General features: G+C 42.4%; 1 protein-coding gene across 10 annotated transcripts in view; it reads right to left on the minus strand.

Annotated features, from left to right (window-relative positions):
• Positions 1-5421: 5421 nt before the first annotated feature.
• Positions 5422-12139, minus strand: part of kcnt1b (potassium sodium-activated channel subfamily T member 1b) — a 50949-nt gene continuing 44231 nt past the window's right edge. For 4 of the 10 annotated variants that reach the window (XM_042100804.1, XM_042100803.1, XM_042100809.1 and 1 more), the window contains 5 exons: positions 11772-11834; positions 10556-10588; positions 9621-9632; positions 9132-9216; positions 5422-8843 (listed from right to left, as the gene is read on the minus strand). In XM_042100804.1, the coding sequence (XP_041956738.1) occupies positions 8726-8843; positions 9132-9216; positions 9621-9632; positions 10556-10588; positions 11772-11834 (311 nt within the window). In that variant the 3' untranslated portion in view covers positions 5422-8725. The remainder of the gene's footprint in view (positions 8844-9131; positions 9217-9620; positions 9633-10555; positions 10589-11771; positions 11835-12139) is intronic. The other 6 variants (XM_042100807.1, XM_042100806.1, XM_042100813.1 and 3 more) reach the window with 3 other exon arrangements.

Raw genomic sequence — 12139 nt, forward strand, 5'->3', positions numbered from 1 at the left:
TCACTACGCGCTCACAAATATAGGCCTGTGTCAAAAATGTCTGGTGGAACTATACATGGTTTATTCAGTGCGTGAGACATTTTGAATATGTTTGTTTAAAAATGATTTGCTTGTTTGTTTCTGCAGTCATTTGGTCCTCCCAAATAATTCTGGTACTGTCATCTGACTTTCACCTGGATGAAAACTCGACAAAACAGGATTAGAAGAGGTTGTAGGTTCTTTGTTCAACGTAAACACTTAGATAGTGTCCTAACAAACCAAACACTAAGATGTAGTACTGACCAGAGCAAGCTGAAGGTCCACCAGGAGCTCTCAAACTACTGGTTCCAAAAAAGGCTTTAGGAAACTTGATTCTAATATGTTGCTGCATTTTGTTTACTTTTAAATAGGAGTTTTGTATATTAATTGTTTTATACTCACAAAAAGATTGTATTGAAATCCATCACCATTTTTAATACTGTGCTTTTCATGCTTGGTCATTTTAAAAGTTTCTTTATCATACCACTTATTTATTTTAAAAAGAGGCACTGAAAATCAATAAATATGTCGTCAATAAAACCATTTCCACCCTTTTCATTTTTTCATGCTTTGGGTTGCCATTCATGTTAAGTTTCAGCTTAAAGCAACACAGTTGTTGTTTTTTTTGTTGTTTACATAGTACCTCTCTAACATTTCCTAAATGCAACACTCTTAAAACATATGTGTTGTCCCTATCTGGACACAGAGATGTGGTAAAATCACACAAGTTGTGTTGTTTTCAACACATTCGTTTTAAGAGTGTAAGACTGAAGTTATAAGCTTACTTTTTAGATTTGGTGTTTATAAATTCTATAGTTCTATCTATAGTGTTCTAACTCGAGAGAGAGAGAGAGTACATTTTCAAACTACACTATACTGTAGAGTAGAATAAGTGTTGGCTTTGGATGCAGAAACCAGAAACGGTCCTGTTGCACAATACAAATACAGAGGTCATGTTTTTCCTGTGGTGATGACCTCCTCACTGGTCTCGTACATTTCCATCATCCTCTTCATCAACCAACTGGAACACCAGTCACCTACGCCTCAGTGGAAACAGCTGTATCCGTGACTATGAACCAACGACAAACGTGTCATGACAACAAGTGATCCAATCTCAGCATGTGGTGAGTCTCAGGTAGTCCTCAGAGGACTGTCCGTCTTATTAGATTCCATTTCAGGCTGCTGTGGAATTCTGAGTTCTGCTGGTACTCATCATGTTGGGTAAGGTTTTGTTCTTCCAAGATCATCAAACGAGGAGGAACATTTTGATGACGTTTCATTTGCATATTATGTTCTCACAGATTCTTTTGGTGTACTAGTGATGGCTGCTTGGATAAAGTTGGCATGTTGTGACTGTCCATGTGTGAAAGACACCTATGTCTGTTCATATAACATACCTCAAAGTAAGGTGTTTTATTTGTTATATTTAACCCTAACATTATCAAGCAATGTTAAAATAAAGATCATCACCTTGTTTGTAACTAGTTCTCTTTTCAGACTAATCTAACTTTAATTTAATTTCAGTACAGCAAAAGAATTAGCTGGTAAACTTTGGATGTTTTTGAATGAATATAGCTCAAAAAGCTCAGTCCCATTGCTTGACGAGGTTTGGTAGTGGGGGTGAAGGGCTACTAACAGCCCCTGGAATTTCATAGTGAATAATTTTATTGTATTTTTGAAAGCACATTAAACAATATATATATCACAATAGACTGAATGAAATGGAATTTACTTTCACACTGATTTTCAATCTAAATCCAAATCCGTAATTTCGGTCTTGTCTTTTGAACTGTAAACATAGACCATATAGGCAAAAGTATTGGGATGCCTGCCATTACACCCACCAATGTTGGACAAGAACCTGGCTTGTAATATTTGTTCTAGTTCATTCCAAATTTGATCATCTTGAGAACCCTGTTATCTGTGGCCAGTCAAGTTCTTCCACACCAAACTCACACAATGATGTATTTATGGACCTTGCTTTGTGCACTGGGCTATAGGTAGCCTGGCCTCGGCCTGCCATACTTCCGGTCGATTTCTTTTCCCTACAGTACTGCGAAGTCAGAGAGTCTGGTTTCCAGGCTAGGCTATAGGCATGCTGGTGGAGGGATAATATCATGTTTTTTCAGGGGTTGGCCTGTGGATTTAGAATGGGATGTAATTTAAGTTTGTGTGGGTGCAGTGGCAGGGATCCTAATACTTTTGTCTATATGGTGTAATTTTATCACATTTTGGTTGCTGATGAAGCATTTTGTATCATTTAAGGTTTTCCAATGGGCTTGAAATCTGTAGTTTTTTGGAAAGTGAATGTGGGAGAGCTCAACTCAACTGTCTTCACCAGTGATGCTCTATCATCTGTGACTGATCTGACACTGAGTGGTACAGGAATTGTTGCTATTGCACCTGGAGCTCTGAGGAAATTTCAACAACTAGAATCTCTAGATCTTGACAACAACCGTTTGGAAAAGATAACCCCTGTCTGGTTTAGCCATCCTGAAGTTATGAAGAAAATCATCTTATCCCACAACATCATTGAGAACATAGAGGACACCGATTTGTCTAATTTCTCTGGCCTTGAGCGCCTTCATCTATCAGGAAACTATATCCACACAATTGCTCTGGGGAGCTTCAGAGATCTGAGAAAGTTGCAACTTCTGGATTTGTCAAATAACTCTTTGATTTATGTGAATCCAGAAACATTCCAACCACTCAGTAATACAACAAAAATAGACCTCCATGATAATCCCTGGGATTGCTCCTGTGGAAGAGCGGGCTTTGAGGACTTCACAGTCTTCTTGCAAGGTCAGCCTTTAAAGAGTTTGGTCTAAGATCAGGCATGGACAGTCCTATCTGCTTAAGTTTGTTTTCATTCTAGCATAGAAGGATCACATCTCACACAACTGATTGGTCAATAATGGAAACTGTTGATTGCAAGGAGGGGAGTGATATAGTTTGAAGTAAACTGTAGCTGAACTGGCTCATTCTGGCCAGGGCTGCTCAGTAACCATGATATATTCTATCAAATCTACCAATCTCAACTATATCTCAGTTGACTTTCATACCCCATTTCATTCTATCAGTCTGTTTGATGTCTCTCAGTGCTCATTCTTGTCTGCAGGTCTGCGCTCTGCATCTCGACTGAAGAATGAGATGGCAGTGACATGCAAAACCCCTGCTGCCTTAAAAGGGAAACATGTTTGGAATGTGTTATGTCCGTCACCCCGCCCCACCATCATCACTGTAGTGTCTGTAACCACTGGGTCGTCCACTGCAACACCAGTCACAGGGAGTAGAGCCACTTCTCTTACACTGTCCCCCCACAAACCCTCAGCCAGCACTGTGGAGTCCATAGCCAAGCTGGCCATTGGGCTGCCTGCTCTTATTTGTTTAATTGGTAAGAAATTACATGTTGTTGTTTTTTTGTCTAAACTAGGTTGCAGGGCTTAAAGCGATGAAAATGTCTGTGCCTGAAGTTATCTGACGTTTATGAGGACGTCATATATACTGTAGTCTCATTGCCTATTTTCAAATCTTAAACGTACCGACTCACGTCTGAATTCAGGCACAGTGCTTGAAAACTTTAAGGCCTGAGGTTGTGATCTTTGAAGTGATATTTTGTTGTTGCACATATGTTGTTGTATTTATGTCACTTGTAGGTGGCTAATGTTAATGGATTAGACCTTTCTTATGTTTCCTTCTTCCTTTGTTTACAGTGGTCTTGTGCATCCTTGTGTGTATAGTCTGTGTGCTGTCATTTCTGTACCATCGAAAACTAAAAAAGAAACGGATTGTGCCGCATCCAAAAGCCCAATCTCCAGGGTCAAATCTCCACCATCATTTAGGTTTTGCACAGCAGAAGGACCAAAACCCTGAGGCAATTAGCAGCATACTAGTTGGCAGAGCCAAATCCGCTGGTCCTGTGATGTGCAGGTCTGAAGTCCTGACCAAGGCAGCAACCACGCTTCCTAAACACAAAGGAGACAGAGGTCTGGATCAGAGCTCTGAGAGGAACAGCTCAGAGGACCACGCTGCAGTGGTCACAGGAGATGGAATTGACCACACAGAAGAGCTCAACCCAACGTTTCTAAATGGTGGTGAAAGAACCGCGGACTCAACAGAGAACACGGAGGAGGACTTGCCCTATCTCACTATTGGAATTAAAGCACCCACGGAACATTATGAGGAGCACGGCTACGACAACACAGGTCAACCTTGCCACGCCGGGGAAATGCAGCGGACATTTGTCAGAGTAAAAACCTGGCCACCAACAGCCATCCTGTGGGCACGGCAACAGGCTCAACAAGAGGAGGTTGTTGATGTAAGTTTTTTCCAGAAACTTCAGGCAGAATTCAGGCTTCGTGGGCAAGAAGAGATCCCTGATGTGAATTTCCAACCAGGCAGTCCATCAGGAGGCTCTCCAACCAACGCCCCCGAAACGGTGTCAGTGGACGTGCCTTTGGGTGACACAGACCAAGCTGGAGCAGCTGAGGACAGTCCTGCTCTCTCCAATTTAAATGATGAGACACAAAGAAGTGATATCAGCCCACCTGGCAGTGACCATCAAAATGACCACATGACTGATGCAGAGCCTGACCATCAAAATGACCACATGACTGACCAATCCATACTGGACACACTAAGACTTGAAACTACTGAAGGCATGGCTGATAGCCACAGTGATGAGAGGCTAGAAATGGGCATCACAACTGAGACTATAGATGACCCTGATCAATCCATACTAGACATGTTGAGACTCGAAACTACTGAAGATATGGCAGACAGCAACTGTGATGGGAAGCGAGAAATGGGCATCCCGACTCAGGATGTTCAGGAACCTGATCAGTCCATGCTGAATGTGTCGAGATGTGAAACTGCTGTGGTAGGCACGACTGACCGCAACAATGGCATGAAACTGGGACTGGACATGGCAACTCTGAAGACAGAAGATGAGATACCAGAGCCATCAGCTGCAGGGAAAAAGTCCAGAACTGGAACAAGCCAATCGAAGCGACCGACCAGGGAATCTGATAAGAGCACAACAGGATCATCTCCTCCTCCAAAGTCCTGTTCCCCCAGCGATGAGAGTCTGCTACGGCACAACCAGTACGTCTTTATTGACCTCCTGCACGAGGTGGTGGAGAACCAAGGACGCTGGACCAGAGAGAGATGGAAGCAGACTCACTTAAACAGACGAAAGTTTCAAGTGAAATATTAGCTTAATTATCAACTGATGACACTGTTAATCACTGTATGTATTTAACCTATTATGTCAGTATATATAATGGTGAATGGTTTTGGATAAGTTTACCACTGTATCTGTGTGCCCTATATAATTATGGATACTTCTTGTCATAGTGATCAGACTTTAAGATGAATCATGGTTCTTCTCCCACACAAACACACTGTTTTTAGCTGCATGCAGCATTTATTATTTCAGTCTCGCATGTCAAGAGGAACACATACTTCCAATAAGAAATTGTACAAAATTAATTTTGACACATTTGTTCTCTGGACATTTAAAAAATGTCAACATAACAAAACAAATAAACAACATAAATAGGTAATTACAAATGTAATATTTTGATCATTTTGGCAAAACAAGGGGCATGCAAGGTCCATGTGAAATATTTCTACTCATAGACTCACAAGGTACTTCAAAAAACTGAAACAGTGATGTGTAAGATCACCTTCGGATCATGATACAGAATTGTACAACAAAAAAAGCAAGCTATACCTCAAAATACATGCTTTATGTGCATATCCTTCATGACAAATGGTACGAGAGGAGCAACACTGGTAAGCTTTCAGTGAAGTACTGGCCTTTATGAGTTAGAGAATGCTATCGAGCAATGGCTTAGCTTTCAGTGAACTATAGAGGCCAAAGGCCACGACTGATGCTTTGGCACTAGTTACTAGATGTGGCATGCTCCATGGCATACTGGGTGGAATGGCCTTCCATCCTTTTAGTCAGGTGTTACTTGGCTGGCTGTCTGACATACTGCACATGCTGCCACTATGTCTTTTGGGTACATCAGAACCACCCTCAGGCACTACTGATCAACTACAACATGCAGTATTGGATATGGCTGTTGATCTAAATGGGTTCTCTTTAGATCTCAATGGCAAGGGCCATTTTAGTGTTAACTAGCCCAGGAGAGAAGAAGTTTTGGCAAAGTTAGATGGGGAAAATGTTTCATTTTAAGGCTTATGACGCAGGTAAAATTAAACAAGAGATATTTGCCAATGGCTAGTTTGAAAGATATGATGATGCAGAACAAGTGTAGCTGGGATCTGGGATTATTCTGCAAATAACTTAACTTTTAATGAGAGACACAGAAACAAAGCACATTCACTTTCATAAAGTCTATGATATTCAAATCATTCCAGTCCAGACATCACGTCATGTGTCTTTGCTGAACTGCTCTGATAAAAAAGATTCATCGTACATGTTTTCCCTCTAAACTGTGGTTGCTCTCCATGCCCTATTAAACCTTTTGCAGAGTAGCATGACTGCCTTTGAGCTGTGTCTATATGCAAAAAAAAAGATTTTTAATGAGCCAAGCCCAGTGTCAGATTAAGATGTTGCGCTCCTCAACTGTGTGGTTTAAAGTTTAAAGGGTCATGCTATTTTCCACTCCTTTTCTCAAGGTAGAGCTTAGTGCAAGAGTTTTTTAAATGCCTTTCATGTCCTATAATTAACATTGAAATAATATTTAAATAAGCAGGAACATACATAGAAATCACTGAATTCATCTCATGAATATATACAATGAATAAAATCACAAACTATAGATATAACAGCTTATAGATATAACATAATGGACATTGAAAGAAATAAATGCTTATCACTTTGATCAAAGTTGATCAAATATTTCATGTTACCGAAAGCATTTACATATCTGTACATGACAGTATCATTTTCACATATAGCCAGTGCACTTCACAACGCTGATGCTCTGGGAATGAGCCACAGCACCAACCGTCTGCATTCCAAATTCTCTTTAAAAATAACTAGGAAAGATCTGGTCCTCTTCCCCAGTGCCCGTACTACTCTCCTCTCGCCATATTTGTGGGGAAAGGGTTTTTTAATCTTCGATACAAAGTACCATACACCAGCCTGTAACCTATGAGGTAAGAAAACTGCCCACTCCGCATGTATTTGTAGTCCTATAAAACACGAGGAGAGCTGGCATTTGCCTGAAGGGAGGATTGGTCTACTGAAATAGGAGAGAGAGAGAGAGAGAGAGAGAGAGAGAGAAAGAGAGAGGGAGGGAGAGAGAGACAGAGAGCCCTGGTTCGGTCCACCTCTCGGGGAATGTGGCCATGGTTGAGTGTGTCAGTGTGAACAGTGGTCAGTTCGCTCACTGCCCAACACTGTGGGGAGAGGTAATGAACCTGACACAGAGAGTGTTTGCCCCCCCCACACCGTTCTGGCCAAAAGCAATCAATCTGGTGAATTTTTTAAAAAAGTGGTTTGTTATGAGGATTTTGATACATTTTTAGTTAACATTTTTAAGTTAACATATACTTAATTTACAAACATGCATTAGATCAGACAAATGAAGAGCTATGTGCCAAGATAAAAGCCTTGCTTTGACAGATTCTCAGAAGGAGCGACTCTTCTTACCTGCCAACATCAGTGTCATTATTCTTACATAATTCAAGTTTTGCATTGAGGGACATTCATATAGATTATCAATGTGATTCAGATTTAACAAAGTGCAGATATGAAATCTCTTTAAGGATTTGTGCTTTACAAAATGTACAGAAATCTGTGAAATGTGACAGAAATAACTCAAATCTGATCTGGTCTCAAGTGCCAGCCACAGTAAAGATCCCTTTCTTCTCAACTGGACTGGTACAAAAGGACTGTACTGACCTCTTTGGTCCTTCAAACACTTTCACCATCCAAACCTTCCCATATAAAAGTGATACATGGAACTAGAAAGTGTTTCCTTTGAACAGTAACTGCCAGTAGCCTTTGGAGGCCTGAGTGTGCATGGCTACAGGCTTGAACCTGTAGTATGGAATGAATATGAAGTGATGAATGTTGAAGTTGAAATGAAATGAAGAAGTGTGTGTGTGTGTGTACACTGTGTACCCATGTGTTATGCACTGTGTGTACAGTATGTATTTGTGATATAAGAATGTGTGTGTGATGTGTGGGAAAGGCTGTGTAGCAATATTGTATTATGGAATTGGCATGGCATGAGTTCAGCGTGTGATGTAAGTTCTGCATGGGGTTGAGTATGTGAAGCGAGTGTATTGTTTAGTATGAATAGTATAGTATGAATCAGGTGACCACTAAACGGATGGCTTCTCCTCTTCTTCTCCAGTAGCAGCAGGTCCCCACTCCAGCAGATGGGGGAGAAGAGCAGGTGAAGAGTAGAGGTATGATGTGTGTGTACCTCATGGCTGCTGGTAGTGTTGTGTGTGTGTGTGTGTGTGTGTGTGTGTGTGTGTGTGTGTGTGTGTGTGTGTGTGTGTGTGGGTGTGTGTGTGTGTGTGTGGGTGTGTGTGTGTGTGTGTGTGTGTGTGTGTGTGGGTGCTGTGGGTGGGATGATGCGCTACAGTAATTTAGGGTTGGAGAGGGAAAGTGAACAAGGCTCTGTGGTGGCTCTCGGCGGAGACATTGGAGGGGTGGAGGTGGGGGGGGGGGGGGGTGGTGGTCAGGGACTCAGGCAGTCGGGGGGGATGCTGGCGACGCTCAGAGGTCGGTCTCGTCTCGAGTCTCGGCGGTGTACTCCTGGTGAACCTTGGCACTCGGCTGCCCGGCCGGCATATCATCGGGCATGTGCGCCAATGGGTCGGAGCGAATTATGTAACTAAATAGAACAAAGACAGAAAAATAACAAATAGGAGGATAATTACATAGGCTGCGAGGAGCTTTTTTGGTTGCCTGCCACTTTGCTTCCATGAGCATGACTCACCATACATCTCACAGTCACGAAACTGATAACTCATTAGATAAAGAGGTCTGGCTGGGTTCACACGAGCATGCAATTGCTGCTAAATTGAGATGTGACTCATGTTTGATTGACGGTTGTTGTGCGTCAACCTCCGGTGTTGGTTTCAGCGCTTAAGTGGCGGAGGGATCTAGCTAAGGTACGTACACAATGTCGTTCAGCTCGAGGATGGTGTCTGGCGCAGGGTTGATCAGCACGTACGAGAGAGTGTTCTGCTGATCGTTCATCTCATCTGGAAAAAGAAACGTTGATCAAAATGGGGGAAGATCTGTCAAACATGACAAAGTCAATTCTATTTGTTATTATGTCTTATTTTCTAATCAGAAGCATTCAAGATTAAATATAGAACATCACGCCAATAACATAATCCAAGTGGGCAAAACAATAGCATGTGTTTGTGCAGGGGGCAGGGGGGAATGTAAGTGTGTGGTCTCGTGTGTGTGTGTGTGTGTGTGCCTGTGTTTGTGTGTATGTGCACTAGGTGCAGGTGTCTGAAGCGTTGTGTCTACGTGTTGTTGAGCGGAAGGTCGACCTGAGAATGACGTACAGTAGATGTAGCTTGGCATTGGCGGGGTGGGAAGTGGAAATAAACAGAACTAAGCATTACTGGAAAGTACTTCACTGCTCCGAACCCACCTGTGTTTGCCACTTAACGTGTGCCAAGCCGAGTGAAAGAGAGAGAAGGACTGACCATTACTGACAGGGCACGGCTTAAGACAGGACGCCCATGCAGCTGCAAGATCTCCCATGCGCTGAGGGGCATGCAGACAACGTCCGCATCCAAGGACAGAAACAAGAAGTCCACACCCACCCCACCTCCCCCACACCAAAGTCCATGTCCCCGAAACCACCACCCCCCCCCCCCCCCTTCCCCCAAGTCAATCACTGAGTCTCACAACGTCACCATGTCGCCAGGTTGCCATGCCAACACACAGCTCCCAACAGACAAGTGCCAACTGACAAGAGCAACACAGAGGCATGCTTGCAGCATTCGTCAGGTAACCTAGCCAAGCTCGTTGAGGCTCGACCGATCAGAGTGAAGCAAAAGACATTCAGTGTGAGCTTTGAAAGGACACATACCAGGACATGTTTACCATGTACATATGAGCAGAGGGCTTACAGTATGTGTGTGTGAGTGTGTGAGTGTGTGAGTGTGCGTGTGTGTGTGTGTGAGTGAGTATAGTGCCTTATAAAACTGCCTCGTCTGGGAACGTCTACCCTGTACTTATTGTATGCTGTCCACTGTCTGGCGGTGCAACATACAACAGTGTTTGTGCAGGGCCGCGCCTATAACCTTGGAGTTATCAGGCATGCTCCACCAGCCTTTACCCACGGCACTCACAACTTCAGCTGCTTGAAAACCCTCAACCAGGAAGTGTGTCTACTCAAAACACATGCTCGGTCCTAAAGAGCATGTGTTCAAGACAATGTGTACTGTATGGCCAGTAAACTAGAGCTCGACTGTGTCCTTTCAAGCAGACACAGTGTGTTCTGCTCCACTCTGACCAAACATCCTGCAGTCAGACCCTCGCCATGTCCGTACTGTAAGTGACGGTACATTCAGCAAGTACCTGTCAAGTAAGTAACCTTTGTCATGTCAGTACCTTCAGTCAGTACCAAACAGAGGAAATACAAATAGATTGTTGTTAGCCTAAATGGAGCAATAATGGTGTATATCACTGTATACTGAAGGGTTTGAGATGGCCTTCCTGAATAACCATGTTCCCTCAAAGCCTGGTGCTAAACCCAGGTGTGTACATGTCACCTGTTTCAGCCCATTTCTGTTCATCCTCTATGGGGAATAAACCATTGGGAACCAGAGCTAAAGGGTCATTGGTGTTGTCATCATACGTACAGTTTTGTGAGGGTCAGAAATTAAGCTTATGTGACCGGCTTACCTGTGTCATTGGACTTTCCATGTGTACAGTATATGTGTGTATATATAGTGTATATGTTGTGTGTTTGTGCGGATGTTTGTGAGGATGTGTGTGTGTGTGTGTGTGCATATGTATGAGTATGTGTGTGTGTGTGTGTGTGTGTGTGTGTGTGTGTGTGTGTGTGTGTGTGAGAGTATCTTCTACATTTGAGGCCACACATCTTATCTCTTCAGATTGACTGAAGGTGGTTATGAACTGGGTTCAAAAACAGTGTTATCTGAGAGTCTGATTTTAGTGATGCAGATTTCCCAGATACCACCTTGGCCTCTATTCAAACCCCTGTTCACTTTCATCATCAAACCATCAGATCAGCTCTCTTAAGCAGAGGGAAATTAAGTAATTAAGACACAATGGTAAGCCAATTGTTCCAAAATTAAGGACCAAAATTAAAGGACAAAATTAAACACACACATTTTAGTACGGATTGCAGTTTAAGAGATTTGTGTTTTTTTTTTGTAGGGTGTTTTATAGCGATTTCATGTGATACCACAAAGAGGTAAAATCTGCATGACTAATAATAGATAATGCAATCAAAATGCTCATTAACCGTCAGATACTAAGTACTGAGTTTAAAATGCAGAGAATAATGCTTTAATTGCTCGTATAAATGTTCCCACCAGTTACCACTGTTTCATCAAGCTATATCCATACTGAACATATCTGAAGTATCAGATTACTGTGGATTTAAAATAAATGAGAGACTGTTAATTGGAGAAATTCTGGACATCTGTGGTGCTATGAAGTTATTTGTGGTCTCTGTCAGCAGGGGGCGTCAAACAAGGCAGCAAAACAATTCACACAAACACTTCTCACAGGTACACCCCAGTGACGTGTCCTAGGAAGGTATTACCTTGCAAATATCCTAGATTTACACGATTCATCACATCGCTTGCGGTTAAATTAGCTACGTCCTCTGAAGGAGAGGGGGAAAAGAAGAAAAGAGAGGAAGCAGAGAAGAGAGAGAGAAGAGGTCAGCCAAGCAGCAGATACATAAAACATACTTCATCACAAGAACAGGAAAAGGACGGAGACAGGACAGAGTGCTACAAGCGTGTCATGCTGAAATGAAATTGAAATTAAATGTAATCAAAGCCCTCACACTTGGCACACTCTGTGAAAAAAAAAAAAAAAAAACTCTCTTTGAGACGTATAAGTAAGCATACCAATGTGCTGGAGATGCATACTCTTCATAGTTGTTCTCTTTTAAGAAAAACAAAG

Source organism: Alosa sapidissima, chromosome 8 (genome assembly GCF_018492685.1).
Source record: "Alosa sapidissima isolate fAloSap1 chromosome 8, fAloSap1.pri, whole genome shotgun sequence".
NCBI lineage: Eukaryota > Metazoa > Chordata > Actinopteri > Clupeiformes > Clupeidae > Alosa > Alosa sapidissima.